This window comes from Opisthocomus hoazin, chromosome 5 (assembly GCF_030867145.1).
Source record: "Opisthocomus hoazin isolate bOpiHoa1 chromosome 5, bOpiHoa1.hap1, whole genome shotgun sequence".
In the NCBI taxonomy this organism is placed as follows: Eukaryota; Metazoa; Chordata; class Aves; order Opisthocomiformes; family Opisthocomidae; genus Opisthocomus; species Opisthocomus hoazin.
Window position 1 is genome coordinate 47681152 of NC_134418.1, and position 18490 is coordinate 47699641.

Sequence of the window (18490 nt, forward strand, 5' to 3'; positions counted from 1 at the left end):
TCAAATACTTATTTAGGAATTGTAGCTACAAAAAACCCAAACAAACTACAGCTTCTTTTAAAAATAACTTGGATAGTAGCTGTTCTTCAGCAACCGGTGATTAAATTTTGAATCCTTTGGGAGATTTCATATTTCATAAATTGAAAAGATTATGTATTTTAAAAAACTGTATCTGAGGAAGATATTCTATGTGTCAGCAATACTAAAATTGTTCAATGAATCCTCTCAATTAAATCTCAGTTAAATCCAGTAATTGGTTTTTTAAGTACGAAATCCCATGCCTACATTCACTCATGTGCCCTGCTACACAGCTACACCACTAAAAGCATTTGATTTCTTTAACACACTTCAGAAAACCTGAATATAGCACCCTCTAAAAAATATAAAACTATGCAATTAAAGCACCCCCATAATCCTCGTGATGTAAATGTGATACATACAGAGAGTAACATTTTCTAGTTTTACGGGCTAACATAAAAGAGGTAATATCATTTGTTTTATTCACATATGTGCTGAAGATCAATGCAATAACTCAGAAGAGATCACATTAGTATTAGTAGTAGTGATACAGTTATAGACCGTATTTCATTAGTACTGAATACTTTTATTGGTTATGCCTTAGTTTCATTAAGCAAATCAAATTTCTAAATTAGTTATCTTTGTTTTTCAAAATATGAAAACTAAAAAAGAATTATGAACAAATCTGTAGATATTCTGAAAGCAACAGAAAAGTCTTTTCATATTCTACAAATATAGTGCAAGGATCACAGAAAAACGCTTAATCTTCACCTCGACTATGGCAATGCCTACCATTTTATAAGCACAAACTATTTTATAAGAATAAACAACATTAAGACAATAGGAAAAGTTAATAAGGATACTAGCGAAAACTGGTCTAATGCAGCAGAAGGATAAGGTAGACAAGAAGATACCACCTGCCACAACTGAAAGCTCTCCAGTGACTGTAAGCACAGGAATGTCAGGCAGAAAGATCAAAATAAGTGAGATTTTTCTGAATCAGTGTAAGAGACAAGGTATGAGCAAGCAGGGACAAAACCAGAATAGCCAAGCACAGACAAGATGCAACTAACAATGACATCAGGAACAACAGTCATTCTATAAACACAAAAATCTGTTCAGTTTTCATGAGAAGCTGGTCTACTACTAAGAGCAAGCAACACCATTAGATGATGCCACACCTCTAAAAGTATTTCAGTAAAAGTCTTCAATAAAAAGGCCAGCTGCAGTCAGGCAGCAAACATAAGTAAAAGTAGAACTGAGAACTGTTGTGTCAATTTGAAAATACCTAACTGAGGTAAAGATTTGGAACTCAATTGGTCTGATAACATTTGTTTGAGGATACTGTGAAAATGAAACCACATAATCCCAGAGTTGTAACTGTTGTTTTACGGATATTGGGTGAGGTTCTGAAAGACTAAACAATTTCTTGTGTTGTTCAGAAGCAGGAAAACTGAGAAATTAGTCTTCTTAATCCCAACAAACAGAAAAAATACTGGCAGAATATTTATATTTATGTATGTGTATACACACACACAATTTCCTAGAAGAAAACAAGGAGATGAGTAACAGCTGATTTGGATTCGTTATGAACAAATCACGTCAAAGCGATATTTTTCTTGCAATAGCAGAGTAACAGGACTTGTGTTCAGGGAGACATCGTATATTTTGACCTTTGTAAGGACTCTGTCACTGTTTCACATGTGCAATTTCTTAAGGAAAATAAGAAAGCACATGTTTAGAAGATGCTACTATACACCATATGAAAAACCAGTGGGAAAGCTATATTCAGAAAGCTATTCATTGTCAAAACGGTAAATGTATTGATGGGCATTTCTCAACAGTGTACTCCCCAACATTTTCTTTAATGAACAATTTGATAGAATAAAACCGCAAATTACATTTGCGGACGTGAGTTGCAGCAAGTCTACTGGAGGACAGGATGAGAATTCAAAATGGATTTAACAAATTGGAGAAGCAGTCTAGAAAGAATACAATTCAGGAAGTTTAAAAGCGAGGTTCCACAGTCCAACTGCAGAGGTGAGAAGAAACAACTGAATAGACAGTGGTTCTTCAGAAAATACTGAAATTTACATTGGCTAATACGCTTAAAGAGTTAACACTGTCATGCTTGTTTTGAAACAAACAGATATCCCATGGGGATGTGAAAAGTACTGGTCTGTAAAACACGTTGTTTTCTACTTACTACTGGAAAGGCTTCAACTGCATTACTGGATTTACTCTGAGGAAGACAGACAACTGAAGAGGAGAGGAACACACACAAAAAAAATCAGAGGTCTAGAAAAACATGAGTTATGGTAAAAGACAAAAATAATTGAGTTATTAAATCTGGAAGAAAAGAATTGCACATCATGGTAATCCAAATAACTGGAAGTTGTTGCAAGGAGGAAATAATATTCTGAATAAGAAATGACAGAATGCAGCTGCTTCAAAAAAGAACTGGAGAGTAGGCTGAATGCTGGGAATGCTTCTAAGGCCCAAAAATATGTTTGCCAAAGTTTTTAAGAGAAGGTTGGACAAACATCAGTTGAGAATGGTTTTGGTGTAGTTAAGCCTTCTTTGGGAAAAGAGAGTAGATCAGGTGACCAAAGCTCCTGCTCACACAATTTCCTATGGGTCTGTGATTACAAAGTAAAATGCAATCCCTTAACCTAGGAGATGTCCAAACACTAGGAGTTGCCACTTCAGCTTCAAAGCCAGAGCGGGATCTGAAAGTGATGCATACCATCTGTATGCAAATGAATTCTCTCCTGTCTTTTCGCGGGCCATCACACGGAGTTCCTCCCCTTACCCCCCGACTCCCTGCCTCCCCTTCACCTCCATCGCATTAGGCCGGGCAAGTGCAAAACATAGCATCTTTCTGCAAGTACACCGCCCTCTCCCAGTAACCTCTACACATTCTACCACCCTACCCTGCTGAGGAACACAGCTCCTGAAGCATAATGTCACATTCCCAAGTAGCACCTTGCTATTAGATCAGAGCCTCTAAATATGCAAAAGCCAACTTTCTGATTCAGGATCATACATGGGCTTCTAGGGGTACCAAGGTGAGGGTTACATCCTCTCCCTCCCACCTCCCCCACTTCCCCAAAGTAAGCCACATGCCAAGGAGAGAAAAATAAAAGCCCCTTACACTATCTAAAGTGACTTTACATCTCCACAGTAAATTATGCTAATTAATGTGAACTCAAAATGGCTCAGGGCTATTTTGAAGGATACAACTACTTCAGATCCTCTGCTCTGTTCTGAATTATTCCTAGGCTTGGTCAGAAATTGTCCACAGAAACATTACTGCATCAGAAAAGGCCTGTGCACCTAAGTGAAGTACTGCCGTGCTTCTACATTCCCAAAAACAATTAATTTAGAAAGAAAAAAAACCCTACTTTTGATCAAAGCACATGGTAAAATATTTTTTGAATTTCAGGTTTTAATTTGAGAAGGAAAAAAGGACTTAACCTAAATGTAATCAAGCTGTTTTTTGAAGAATAAAAATAGTTTCCAACAGATGTGTCCCATGTAGAAACTTCATATCTTTGAGATTTAAATTAATCAAATTTGGTTTACATTGATCAATGCATTTGAGAGTTATTAGGGAGAAACCAAACAGACAGTGAGACTGCACAGGTGTAATTTCTTTAAGAAGTCTTCTTAAAAGTTACAAATTAAAGAATATAAATAATGAATATTTCAGTAATATACTTCTTCTGTTAAACCAAAAACGTGACGAATTTTTCCATACAGTCCAGCTGGCCAGAAAATTGTCCTTGATAAAGAATATCAAACAAAACACATATTTATCACATATACCATAGCCCACCTGGCTTGTCAGCTTGTGTTAAGTACCATTCTAAAACACGAACAAATGCAGCAAGAAATCAAGAGCTCAGTGCTTTCTAAAGTAACAGAACCAGATAAAGGAACCTAAATAAAATGTAACTGGTGGAGTAATGGGTACCCAATTGCATAGTATTTAAGGTAGCTTGATTATACTAGTCTGCTGACTGATACATATCAGAGGTACTATGAAAGGAGGGAAGAAATGCTCCTGGTTTAGATTATTTTTGTTGAAACTATTCTGGCATCATGATTTGGTACAGTGCCATTGGATGCATGTTTCTGTGAAGCAATTTAAAGATGGAAATTAGAGATAATTAAACAGAGAAAAAATAAGAAAGAAGTATCAACTTTGAGAGTATCTAAAATTCCAATGAAAAGTGCTCATTGAAAGCATGAATAAAACTATATTTTGAGGTAAAAAATCATAAGCTTCAAACACCAAAAGACATCAGGCAAGTTAAATATCTGGAATCCCACAAATGGATGGAAGTTACAGTTGCAGTAATAAGGCTCAAAACGCAACAAGTCTGCTGGTGCTTTCCATTTCTGACAAAATCAGAACTAAACAGGAACAGTTCTTCTTATTTGCCTTTTCAAAAAAAAATTTGACTGAACAGAGATGGCTATAAAAAACTATTTCTGGGAAAAATTAAACCCCACAGATTACCATCTCTTTGAAGCAGAAACTGTCTTTTACTATACACGTCTAGGCCAATGTATTGTGCCATGAGATTCCAATTCATAACAAAGGCTTCCAGGCATGCTATATCACAAAAAAGCGGTACATAATGGCAACTATTAAACACAGGAGCCATTGCATGTCCCTAAAAGTACAAGTTTAATAGGATTGCAAACAAAGAGACTTACCAGTCTACTGTGATTTTAAACAGCAGTTAAAATAGTCTAGTATTAACTTTGAACATTGCAAAATGTTAATACATTAGAAATCTACATTAGAGAAGACAGTCAACAGATTATAACAATATCTACCTATTCTAGTTAGATATTAGGTAAAAAATCTCAGCATGAGATCTGTTAAGGTCATAAAGTAGCCTATAGCTCAAGTTCTTGTTCCCAAAGCAGGCAAGCCTGGCAAATACTCTACAAGAACAACTTCTCAGGACAGGCCTAGGCATCTGCAAAGATGGGCTGCACTTTCAGGCCCTGAAAACACCACAGGGAGACACCTACACCTGTTCACTGCTTCACATCAGTAGAATATTTAGGGTTTTCCCCTCAAAAGGCTAAATTTGCTCTTTAGTATTTACAAGCTCACTTGACTGTTAAGCTCTTAAGTTTCTTTCACAGACTTTTCCGAGTTTCTAAGTTTACAAGCTCTGCAAAAATAGTGCAGAGTTTGTATTTTCTTTAAATTGATAGATTGCAAAATACGTATAAAGTATCCACAGAGACTCTGTCCCTCAACCAAAGCCATATTTATTTAAAGATGCTCATAAAATTCTGCTAGTCACATCTCAGAAAAGCTCCTATTTCTTGAATCAGACTGTTGGAAGGATAGTGTGGATAGTTTGCTCACATCCTCTGCCTGAAGACTCTGTAACCGTGAACTGAACTTCTGTATCTTGTGCAATTTTTGAATAGTTTTCACAGTCAGCATCAAATAATTTGCAAGTTAAATTCAGATATTTGTTCCGATATTAATTAGTTCTGCTTCTTCAAAGTAGTTCACAGGATGCGATTTCAGTCAAACCACCTCTTTTTTTCAAATTCAAATAACTCCAGTTGAGTAACAGATTGTGTATGGAACACACAACTTTACCAAATTGATTAATTTGGAAGATGTCAGATATTGTTTACATTATATGAAATTGTATGCTGATTATAATTGGAATATATGCAAGCTACAACAACACTTCATGTTTTCCAGATATCCATTTTGGCCTCTGCAGACAGCAGGTATGTTTTTACTAGTATTTACATAGGGTCAGAGAAAACCTTAAGTGTATGGCAGAAAACCTAAGAAACACAATTCTGAAGACAGAGAGAATATACTGCTTCTCACCCCTTCAGGGCATTTTCTTTTTGGCGGAACAGAACCACTGTTTGGCTGTGAACTGCCTCTCTACTCACGTATGTAAACTCTCACCAGCTTTCTCAAAAGCCTCTTACTTCCATGAACTGGCTCACCCAGGCTTTTTGCCGCCACCTTCTTTGCTTTGGGCATCAGGAATTAGTTTTTTGTGTTGAGTGAAACTTTCTACCTTTCCTGTTATATAATACAGGCACAGCAGGTTTGAACAGTCATAGCATTTCATCGTTTTCCTGAGAAAATTAGCTAAAAGAGAGAATCTTCATGAGTAAGAAGATCTTGGATTTCCTGGGAAACAGTGCAAGATGGAAGAGATCAAATTCTTTGGGAAGTGCAAGGTGAGTTTGGGTGGGGAGGGGTTAAAACTGAAGTAGGCTGAAGCAGGGTTACTCTGACTTACTAGTTGGGTTATATGGTATGCGCCCTGTTGCTTGCACTGGAACCAACTGAAATGTCTAGTAAGTGAGAGCAAAGATTAGGTATGTAGCACCCTACCAAAGGGTTAAACGAAAAAAGTTTTAAGCTTGCTTCTTTAATCCATCCCATGTATCTGTCCTTCCTTCACTTAAGTGTCCCCTTCAGGCCATTACACATCCCACTATAATGACCTTAGTCTAAGTTAAAATTCACTGTCTGTATAACTCTATTGATAGCTAAGGTACCGCTGTGAGAACCTGTACACATAAGATTAACATTGCATAGAATACAGTCTGCACTGGAGAGATGTACAATCTTTTTTGGTTTTTGTTTTCAACAACTCAAATGCAGGTATCCAATGAAATTGCCATGTTCAGAGAAAAAGATTTACTGAGATGAACTGGAAATACAAAAAAATAGTTCCCTCTCACTCCCGGAGCCACTCTGTCCCAATCAAATAAGCGACAAGAAAAAAATGTATTTGTAATGTTCAGTATCCTACAACTTTTAACTACTTGTGCTGCAAAGCAAGCACTGTTTACCCTCAATTCTTTAAACTACTACTGATCACAAGTACAAAAAAAAGAAACACTGTATTTTAACATTAATGTTACCTAAAACTTTGTCATGCAAAGTGTTCACTCAAGCCATTTTTAGATGTCCTTATAAAACAGGTTTTTCTGGTTTTGCTTACCTCTTGGGTTATCACCAATGATATTGGTTTTGCCATTCCAGTACCAGAGCAGCAGCGTTGCATCACGCGATCCCGAGAGAATGTAACAATTTCCTCCAATATATGACTCAGAACGAGCAAGACAAGTTACAACATCCCAGTGTCCAAATATTACTTGTATCAGTTTACCTGAAACACATGAAATTTATTGTTTTAAAACTACGCTTTTCTTCTAAGGCAAATTAAATACATTATAAAATATTTTAGAAATATTTTCTTTATTAAAAAAAGATTCCAAAAAGAACTGTAGTGGAGAGTAATAATTTTTTTTCTTGATTTGGTGGAAACTTACTTAGAAGTGCAGTAGTCCATACAAAAAACATTTACAGTTCATAAATATTATACTTTATTCAAAGGCAAATCATGCCAGAATTTTTTTTTTTTTATTCTGTAAGTTTACATTCGCTTGACAGACAGGAAACATGATAGGATTCTCTTTTAAGGCAAGTTTAAGGTAAGTTTACTGATGAAAGTAACAGTAAAAATGCAAATCTGCTGATGACTTGAGAAACAGAATCAGAAGCAGCTACAGAACATTTAGGACCATTTAGCAAAAAAAAAGCAGTGAGAGAGCATACATGTGCATACAGCATATGAAGCTTTTGAGTATCTCCTTAAACAGAAAAAAGGAGATTTTGATGAAAAATTACTCTTGTACCCAGGTTTTTCCAACACCATTTAAACACTTGCCAATTATTTCAATCATCAGCATCCTTCCCTTTCAAGAATTTCTGTCATGTTCAAAAAACCTCTGCAGACAGACCTGGGAAAAACTCTCTTACCTACCATGTGTTGGACAAATGCTTACACCACTGATAAGAGACATAAATGTTAAAAAGAAAGGAAAGCCTAGACAGTCAAAAATGTGCCATTCAAGAGTCTGTATAAACTTGAATATGACTATTACCTTTTAACCTTAATAAACACGACAATATTTTCAGAAAAATGTAAATTTGGATGCTTAGGCATAGTGGATTTGCATGTGGAAGAGGAAACACATGTAAGGTGACCCACAGAAGGTCTCTACGAAACCACCCCTGACAGAGGCTGGCTCCTACACAGCAAACACGTCATGTGTCCTGCTGGTTTCTGGATCTGCCAGCAGCATACATGATCCTATGAAATGAGAATGTAAGCACTAAAATCCATCTCACTGGATTTGCTCTAGCCTAGCAACTGCAGATCTCGCAGAGACAGGACAAAAGATACACACACACACACACACACACACACATTTCTTATCCGCCTTCTTGGCCTATTCAGGTAACACGGGCCAGATCAAATTCTGCATCCAATGACACAAGGAAGTGTGATGTGTGATGCCATTAATGTGTGACCTCAGTTTCCTCAGCCCAAATGACCATGCATCCATTTGTGCTTTGGGAGGAATAAAGAATAAGAAAGAACAGAAGGGGAAAAGAGTGATGGCTTTGGAAGCATCAACAACACAGGCCAGAAAAGAAATGGGAAATGGTAACTACTGCACCTGAAATAAAATGTAGTGGAAAGTAACATGACAAGTAGTAACACAAATCAGTGCTGAGACTCAAGTTTAGCACATCTCAGCAATATATTTTGGTGCATGAATTAAAAACGATTAGTCAATCATATAATGTGGCTAGTAGGACACATTTCATAGTCCTCTTTCTACACAGTACAAAGGCATTGTATTCATATCCAGCCACTAAATAACACTAACAGTAACAAAAGACAAGGGTGTGGTTCTGAGGAAAGAAGAAAAATAATGTTAACAGCTGCTTTATAACAGAAGATCAAAAAGGTAGTTGCATTAAAGTGGAGAAAACTAGAAAAAAACAAGAGAAAGGTATCTACAAAAAAGGGGAATTACTTTAGTTCATTAAGAAAAAATAGAATAACATGATGCAATTTAAAGGAAACCTGTACATTGGATTTAAAACACTGACAAAACTTATTAGGCAAGTAAAATCCTCCACGAGAAACTGTGAAACATGAGCCTTTTCTGACTGGAAGGGGTAAAACCCTGGAAGGCACACCAAGTGTGCAGACCTACCTTGTGTCAGAAAGGAGAATAACTGAGGGATCAAGTCTTTCACTTACCTCTGTGAGTCTGTAATAGTGTTCTATCATGGTCACCTCTGCACACCAGGGCTCTAATTTGTGCCACAGGGTCACCTAACTGTCTCAGATGCTGACCAGTCAACAGATTTAGTCAGAAAAAGTTACTGAACCTCACAGCTAGGAGCAGTGAAACACTCACAGACTACATAACCTCATTTTGGAAATATGTAAAACCATCTTAGCAAGTGTAGGTTTTTCCCTGAAAATTCAGGTTGTCAATTACATGGTTTAGAATTGAGAATAATTTACTTACGTGATACATTTTTGAGTTGTGTAGCCATAGGTACTGAACTACCTGAGGTGATTTATACTCTTCGCACACAAGTTTATGCTATAAACATTGCTGAGTTATAGAGACCTCTCTTTCAATTATGTTCCATGTTTATAGGTTCTGTTCCAGAAAACAAACATTTTTCAAGGCTATTTGTTTGACAGTTGTTCGTGTAGTTGCACTGCCTTGTTAGTTTTACTTTGTTACTGTGCTACGGTTCAATCAATGCTATCAAAACAAGAAACAAGCTTTTGCTCTTTCATATTAGTAAAAAAACCCACCCTTAATCTCACAAGAGTTCCTCAACTTTTTTGTTTGCTTCCTTTAACATGAGTTGTCCTCTCTATAAAGTAATATCAAACTTTACCATATGCACTCAGATATCCCTTTTTGACAGAAGAAATTTTCTAGTTAATGTTTTATTTGACAGCTGTGCTATGAATAATTAAAAGAAAAATGAGACTCAAGTCTCTGCACTACTGAATCTAAAACGCTGTCTAGAAATCATTCCCATTGCTGGAGGAAGGTTTTATTGTGCTTCTGCTATGCTAGCTGTGCTGAGAACCCATGATTTATGTGAAAATTTTTTCCTGTTAAAAAAACCCAAACAAACCCAAAATCTAACAGGAAAAAGGTTCCCTTTTTATGTAAGTGCTAAAATATAATTGAACGCAACACTTGTGATCACTTGCCATTATGCATTATTGATCACATCATCTTTTTCCCTTGCTGTTCTGCTGATTTCAGACTATTTCGCTATTATATTATAATTCAAAGCAAAACAAACTATATCTGAATTAACTTGATTTAAGCTAGAGTGGCTATATCGACAAACAGGAGACACACAGAACACACAATTCTTCTGCAACTGTTTTGACAACTGCATTTTGGTTTATACTATAATTAGCTATGGTAGTAACAAGATGCCTGGTGTACCTGACTTTACACACAGAGGACATAACTTAATGAGATATTTGTAGTCTAGATTAATAGAGGACAAAGCCACCAAAATGATACAAGTTCTTTCCATAGGTGTAAAGTAAAATATATCCTTTGACATAAAAGAATTAGTTCTCTGTTCACATAAATAAAGAATATACACTGAATATTTATTCCTGCCAGCCAACTTTTCTGAAGATCTGCTTTAATTTCACAGTTTTATGTAAATTTATTTTCATCAATGAGAAAATTAAGCTAAAGAGTCTAACAAGATGTCTGTATAATGAACAGGAAGTCAATATCAACTAAATGGAACTTCTCATTTATACTTAAGGTTTTAAAATGGCAAAAAATCACAGATATGCTAAAATATGCCATTAGAGTTAGTCTTAACAGATTTTCACAAAAGACCATCCTGTTTTGTTAAACATTTTGGTTTTCCAAGTGTGAAAAACACTATTAAATAATATATTTAAGAAATTAAAACAAATATGTAGGATATTCCCTAGGGATTAATAACCTACTTGAAAGCTTGATGGTGCACACACACATTAACCACACTGGGTCATTAATCCCAAAGAAGTACTTTGCAGTGAAGTCGCTATTCCCATTATAAGATAATGGGAGGGAAAAAAATCATAGCTATTTTTTTCTGGGGCTCCATGGCTTTTAAATTTCTGTAGCTCTTACATTGGAAGATTCTTTTCTATTTAGCACGACACATGCATGACTTCAACCGTTTGGATATATGCCAGCTGACAGACTAATTTAACTTCTGCCTATTACATCAATCAGTTTATGTTATATGAAAGAATTCAGTGGCTCCAAATCAATTTTTCTATTATAGCATAGCTTTCTAAGGCTTTCGTAAGTATTCTTTCACCAGATTTCAAGACTTCACTTCTGTTCTTATTCTGTGGTGCTTGCCTGTATTTTCTCAAAAAAAATTCTCTGGTGCTGAAAATCAACCACAGTTCAATTCAAGTATAAGAACAATTAATTCTCCTGATATGCAAAGCTTCACAAAACTCATTTACTTGTGGAAACTACAGTGTAAGAACAAGCATGCCTGTCCTATAGATTTGAAGTGTGATGCTATGGCTAAACAAAAGGTCCATGTCTTACATTTGCCATCATTCCACAAAAACAATAGCATACAATAATCAGTAGCAATAGGTAAGAAAAGACTTGACAAATGTTATTAATAGCGGAATAAATACATACTCCACTTTCTTCCCCTGCTCCCCATTCTTTCTTTATTTGAAACAGTAGGTTGACAATGAACAGAAAAATAAAAGATTTTTTAATTTTAGCCTAAAAGAGGCTATTCCCATGTTTTAAAAATACCTTACCTGAGTCGGTAGAATAAACTCGGAAACTCTTGTCCCAGAAGCCACAGACCAAGATGTAACGATTATCAGATGTGATGACAAAACACTGGGAATGTACCTGAATGCTTTGGTCTAAAAGGTCAGTGATTTGCCTTCTGTGCATACCTGTACTGCTGGCTGAACAGAAAGACACACAAATCCAGAAATTTTAGCATCCACATTCACAGAACAAAAGCACATTTTAGAAACTTACGTTCACACCAAAACTATTCCTCACTGCTGCTACTTGGTTTTTGTGGCAGGGACATTCTCTTTCTACTTTTACTGTAAAATACTCATTACACTTCTGGGAATAATGATAATTCCTTGTAGTATATATTCTAAAATAGAAGAAATCCCTTCTTTAAGCCAAATGCAGCTGACAAATATACATGAAAGATTGCAAAAAGGAATGATACATAAAAATGTAATAAGCTTCCTTCCTCCATTCTTCTAGTATAGGAAATTAAAAATCAAGAAACAAATTAAGGTAATGTAATTATAAGACAGTACATATACATATATGCTATAAAGTGGCTCAAAAGCAGCAGACAACAGAATTATGATTTCAAAATCATACACAAGTTGTATTTCATTGCAAGCATTGTAATTTAAAAAAAGAATAACTGCAACAAACATCTCTAACATTCCACACTTTTTTGAGCATTGCACAAAAATTTACCAGTTTATCTCCACAATCTTGTTTAGGGTCGAGAGAAAATATTTACCTTACTTTGATCACCTGCTGCTTTATTTGCCCAGATAACCTTGCATTGTGAGCCCACAGAATGGACAGGAATCAATTAGTGAACACATTTTTCATATTATCTTCTGTCCTTATTAATCGATGTATGTGCATATATATACATATATGGGTCCTATAGATACATATCATGAAAATCCTACACTATAGGAAAACTTCTAATGTGCTTTGTTCCCAAGGGAACCTGACTCCCACCCCAGGCAAGTAAGTTCTCCTGGGCCTGGGTTTGTCTGCCAGCTGTTCAGAGCACCACTACTTCCATTCCAGGTAGTCCCGTGAACCTGTCTCTGTCCCGGTCTTGTGCTCTTCTTTACTCTTTGTTCTGTAACTTCTTTCCTTTCTTACAGGCTAGCTATCCCCTAAGCCTTGGGCTTATTCCATTTACTCCACATCAAATCCTTTATTTATTTATGCTTTCGCTATGTTTAAAATGTTGAAACTGTCTTGCCCATATGGATAGCAAATAGTTTAGCAAGGTATCGCCACTTGCTTTGAAAGTAACACATAACAGGGCCTTGACCGCTGTTGGGACCACTTAAAGAGTAACAACAACGCATTATAAATGCACAGTGAAGCATCCTGTATGAAAAAATAATGGCAAATAAACCCTCAAAAAAACATGTAGATGGACACATTCAGCGTGGATAAGACCTTCAAAAAACGTCACCTCAAAAAGAGGTCTAGAATATATGTCATATCAGACACTGCTGGTTTACATCTTCCTGTGCAACTGGAAAATGAGGACAGCAGGAATTCGTCCTTATGACTAAGAAAGCAACAAGATTCCTGCTATAACCATAAAAGTGTAATTTTGTGGTCCTCTTAGGTGCCATATCTAGGTAAATGTGTCTAGCCACAATTAAAAACCTTTAATATTATCTACATAATTACTTGGTAGTACCCAATGATGCTATTTAACAGTGACAAAGCAAGCTTTAAACCTTTCAAACTACGTCCAATGTAATCACAAGGCTAATTTGAGATCTATTGTATGCAGAAAATATTAAACCATTTTTCAGAACTGTGAACATTAATTTTAAAGGTGTTTATACCAAACAAAAATCAAAGTATTTTGTAAATTACAGGCAAGCTTGAAAGTGGAATTATAATTTTTAAACTACGAAAAATGCAAAGGAAAATAAAACTTTTATTTCCTTCATAATGTTCTTCACAATACACAGAAAAAACACCAGACAGGCCCAATGTGATTTTGGTATTTTTGCCGTGATGTTTATTTATATTTTTAAGATCTACTTGATAGCAGGTTTTAAAGCACAACATACATTTCCTGTTTCAAACATTTTTTGGATCAAATCTATTTTAGGAAGGAAAGGAGAGTTACAGCACATGTCCTCCTCACTATAAATTGTAAGTATTGCATTATTCAGATAGGAATTGATTTTTAAAACTTTGTAAAAACATTTCAATTTGATCAGCTCTATAAAATGGTTTAATATGCCCACACTGATCCTGATTTAATTATTATAGAGCTTATCCAGCAAAATGGCCACACAGCAACAGTCTGTATCTACAGACCAATACAATGCAGTTCCTACAGTGATACGCATATTGGGTTTGAAATTAATTCTCATTGGCTGACAGACCTGTCATTCTAACCTAGCCAGCAAAGTTCATTTTTGCTCTGACTTCACCATGCTGTTATAATTGGCCTCTTCACTTCTTTTTCACTTAAACTACCATCCTGAAATGGACAGTTTTAAAAAACAGAGCTAGGTTTGACATCTAATAGAATAGGGGTGGGGTGTCCATTTACCATGCTCCTGAATTATAGTCCAAGTATGTACTCCCCAAAGTTGGGTCTGTAATGAAAGACCTGACCAAACTCTAACCATGCTAATAGAAAAACCAGCTCTACATACGCTAATAAACCTCTATAATGAAAAGTCACGAATTGAATCTATTACACTGAGTCATTAAATAAGAGTGAGATTCCTCCACCCCTTTTTAATAAAAGAAAAACATACACAAAGTTAACTAGTGATGCTGATCAAAAGATGCAATACTCCTGAAAAATGAATACTAGTATCTCAATACTAAAACAGAGTGGGCAATATATTTCAACTTTGAAACCGCTTTGCAATTACACATTAATCCCCTCAGCCTGAACAGCAGGTTTATGAAGAAAGGATTGATCTCCTTTAATGATGAAACCCTGGCACCACGGTTTTATTTTTCACAACACGGTGCAGTTAAGAACCCCACCGTTATTATGAAAATTTCCTCAGCAAAGGAGCTCCATCACATTACCAGTGCACCAATTCATCATAACATGCCTCGCTCCTGCTCATCAACAAGTCTGAGTGATGAAAAGATCCAATATTATCCTGACAGTACTTCATGCACATTCTCAATCACACATTATTACAGCATCCATATTAATTTTCACTGACACGCGTCCTAGGCCTGTTCAAATTAGGCAAACCAACGAGGGGGAGTTGATGAAATACCAGCATAGCCACAGCTCATTGCATTCCAATTTGCATGCAAATGGTTTATCAGGAAAATTCCATTCCCAGCAACCAGCAAGTGAAAAACAACCGTAATCTACACTTCAGGGCCACCATACAGAGTTTAATGAATCGCAAAGAGAGAAGGAAGTGACAGACCTATGAGAGGATCGATTTCCACTGGCAGCTGGTAAGGCTGGTCTTGTACAGCACCTTGATGAGCTGGAATTCAGGAAAGAAGACTTTAAAACTCTGCATTTTTTTAATACCTGAAGCCATATACATTTTATAAATCAAAGCTACATTCTTCTTTTTTCACTATTCAAGATTCTTCTGCATCAATTGAATTAACAAAAAAAAAATCCAGGTGCTTTCGTGGGCTGCTTATTAAACATCTATTTCAGATTAGTGCTATCCTGAATGTATGCCATCAGCAGCAGCTCCAGTCCTGAGCCATAAGCTCTAGCAGATGCTTTGCTGGCAACCTCTCCTGTCGCAACAAAACAAAATTAAGTGGTAAAATGCACTGAAAACAAAATGTGACAACCATCTGCTGACTGTAGCAAACACTATTTTCCTCTTTACTTTTTAAAGCACTGCTTTGAACAAGTAAAGCACAAAGGATATTTCTTTTAAAAAGTCAATTTATGATGCAGACAGGGAAATCTCATAGTCGTTCAGTATTTAAGGATTCATCCATCACCAAAAACCATTTATGTGCAAGTTTGTATAGAAGTTAATACATAATTCTGCCGACCTACATTTCATCTGTGAACCTGGTACACCAGCGAAATGTTTATCTCCTGAATTTTCCTTCAGTGTTAAAAAAAGCACCTTTTTTTTTCCCCCGCATTTTTTCCACTAAAAACAAGCAAGCAAACTCCCCCTGGCCCCAAACAGCTCACAAGACATACTTGGAAGTGAAAAAAAAAAGGCTGAATACTTACACCTATGATTCTCCTATCTACCATCCACAGCTTAACATAAAAACTAGTATCAATAGAAGGGTTTCATAAGTAATTGTGAAGTCAAAGTTCTGCTGCAATGAAACTCCAGCACAGAACAAAACATGAAATCCACGTGACAAAACGGAGGCTCCCTGTTGGGTACCGGTGCCATTAGATGTTAGCAAAGCCACCAAGCTCATGTACAAAAGCAGCAATGAGATTTTTAATTACAGATCAGTGACAACTGGTCACTTCACAATTTAACTTTTTTACCATGATGCCTCATTAGTAAAGACAGTGCCAAGCCCACAGCAAGAGATAAGGAGTAGTAATGATTCCTGCCCTCTAATCCTAGCAGATCCCTTTTTGGCAACAATAGTGAAGGCTAGTCTCAGGAGTCCACATCCAGATACATCTTAGTACTCTATTAACATCCTGCAGCTGACGAGTGTGCTCTCAAAGAGGCGGAGTGAGGTGGGTTTTTGCTGGGCTTTGTTTTGGTTGTTTGGCTTTTGTCTGTCTTGAACTGTAGGTTTTCTCAAGCTCTCTGTAAAGGCAAGACAAGTGTAAAATGCCTCTAAATGAAAAAATAGTGACTCAAAAGCACAGCTTACTGTTCTCCCTTTCAGAGGTGAGGGAAAAACCAAAATCTGAAGGTTTTGTTCAACTCAAAATAGTTGATTACTACACTCAACAACTGGTTGCTCACTCACAGATCATCAACCAGCAGACTTATGAGGAAACCAAAATCAACTCCTACGACTTTAGAACCTCTTCTTTTCCCGTGACTGTTGTATATAGCCCCTGACTGTTGTAAATAGCCACAAAGGCTATTGTAAATAGCCACAAAGGCTATTTTTTAAAAGCCTTGAATATTATATGCACAAGGTCACACTTTCAAGGTATGAGAGGATATTGCCATCCTCCTTTCACACAAATGTCAAGAGCCTTGTAAATAGTTCTTGCTCTCAACTTATCTCAATAAGGCTCCCTTCCCCCTTTTCTTTTTAAGCATTTCTTGGGTGGGTGAAATAATACATAGAAGTTTCTATTTGTATAATGTTGAGAGGTAATTTGTAAGATTTAGGAAAAAGTGTGGGAGTCATCTGGCTTTTTTCAAAATGTAATTAAGGACCATGCATCCAGACTTTGTAGTAGGAATTTCAGTGATGTGAGTATTACTCTGGTGCAAATATCTTCTACTTAAGTTATTTGAGTAGAAGCTCTTTGCTTCCCTTTCTTGCAAAGCCTTTGACCAGATTTACTCCATAGCACTGAAATAAACTGCCTTTCACGGCTTGGTCCTGAGACTGTCAATAGTCAGTAAAAGGAGGATGAGTGCCTTTAAGATTAGAGAACATTAGAATTGAAAACAGGATGACTATATTCTCAAGTCCAACACATTTTTAAAGGAAAATTAATTTGATTGATTGCTATGCAAATGGATATATTGTTTTCCTTTCATATTGACAAACACCTTTTCTATTGATAAGCACCTAATAACTTTGGGATGTTTCAGTTACAGAAGATACAGACTTCACACATATTTCATCTACTTCTCATTGAGTGGCTTTAACATCAGAATATGGCGTTCATAATCAACTAGAAAAAGATAGCCTGAAATATTTTCTGCTATCTTTTATGCAAGTTCTACATGCTTTAAAACTTGTCTTTGACATGACATGGTTCAGGCTTCCATTTGATTGAAAAACAAATTCAAGAGAAAGAGTGTGACTTTATCACCTCTTGCATAGTGCCTGATGGCCTGGAAAGCAATATATTTTTGTTACAAACCTTTCGTGTGCTACATATCTTACTATACAATCGTTCAGATTACCTTTTCCAGGAGAAACTAAGTCCACATGTGAAGAGCATGCTGTGGCAGTGAACTGGACTTGATCTTCACGCTTTAAATTTAAAAAAGTTCTGCAGCAAATTTTGAAACAGGCAACAGAAGTACTGCTTGATGGCAGCGGTTTCTTAGGCTACTTAGTTTAATTTACTTACCAGGAAGATTATGCCACTTGTTTACAGCAAATAGCCTATTTGCAGTAACTGTGATCACAGCAGGAGTGGCCAGACCAGGCTGGGTGTTGGCTGCTACATGAGTGACAGGGGAGTTGGATGGGAACTTTAGAACCATGATAACATCCTGTTGAGCTTGGTCTGTGAACATCAACGGACTCTGCAGGAGGAGATACTGTTGAGTGCACACAACAAGAACCCAAATACACAGGAAAAGAAAACATGGGGAGGAGAAAAGACGACAAGACAAGAGAAGGAAGATTGGATTAAAACACACAAGATCCAACAGCAGCTGCAGTGAAAAGCAAATGCAGTAATAGTGGACAGGATTGTGGAAGCAACCATTTTAGGCAGAAAAACCTTCATGTACACTATTAATTTGAGGGTCTTATTGAACACAGGTTGTCTATATACAAACTTTGCTACAGATCACAGCAGATCAAAAGTTTCCAATCACCTATCTCTGGCAAAAGAATTCGCTTTCCTATCTGCAGAGATAGTATGTCAAGAAAAGCAATGCCAAACTAGGGC

The 18490-nt window shown here is 36.5% G+C and overlaps 1 protein-coding gene across 6 annotated transcripts in view; it reads right to left on the reverse strand.

Annotated features, from left to right (window-relative positions):
* LRBA (LPS responsive beige-like anchor protein) overlaps positions 1 to 18490 on the reverse strand; it is a 423407-nt gene that overhangs the window by 22100 nt on the left and 382817 nt on the right. For 4 of the 6 annotated variants that reach the window (XM_075421115.1, XM_075421113.1, XM_075421112.1 and 1 more), the window contains 4 exons: positions 17942 to 18134; positions 15147 to 15209; positions 11739 to 11894; positions 7038 to 7205 (listed from right to left, as the gene is read on the reverse strand). In XM_075421115.1, coding sequence (XP_075277230.1) covers positions 7038 to 7205; positions 11739 to 11894; positions 15147 to 15209; positions 17942 to 18134 — 580 coding nt within the window. The remainder of the gene's footprint in view (positions 1 to 7037; positions 7206 to 11738; positions 11895 to 15146; positions 15210 to 17941; positions 18135 to 18490) is intronic. The other 2 variants (XM_075421117.1, XM_075421114.1) reach the window with 1 other exon arrangement.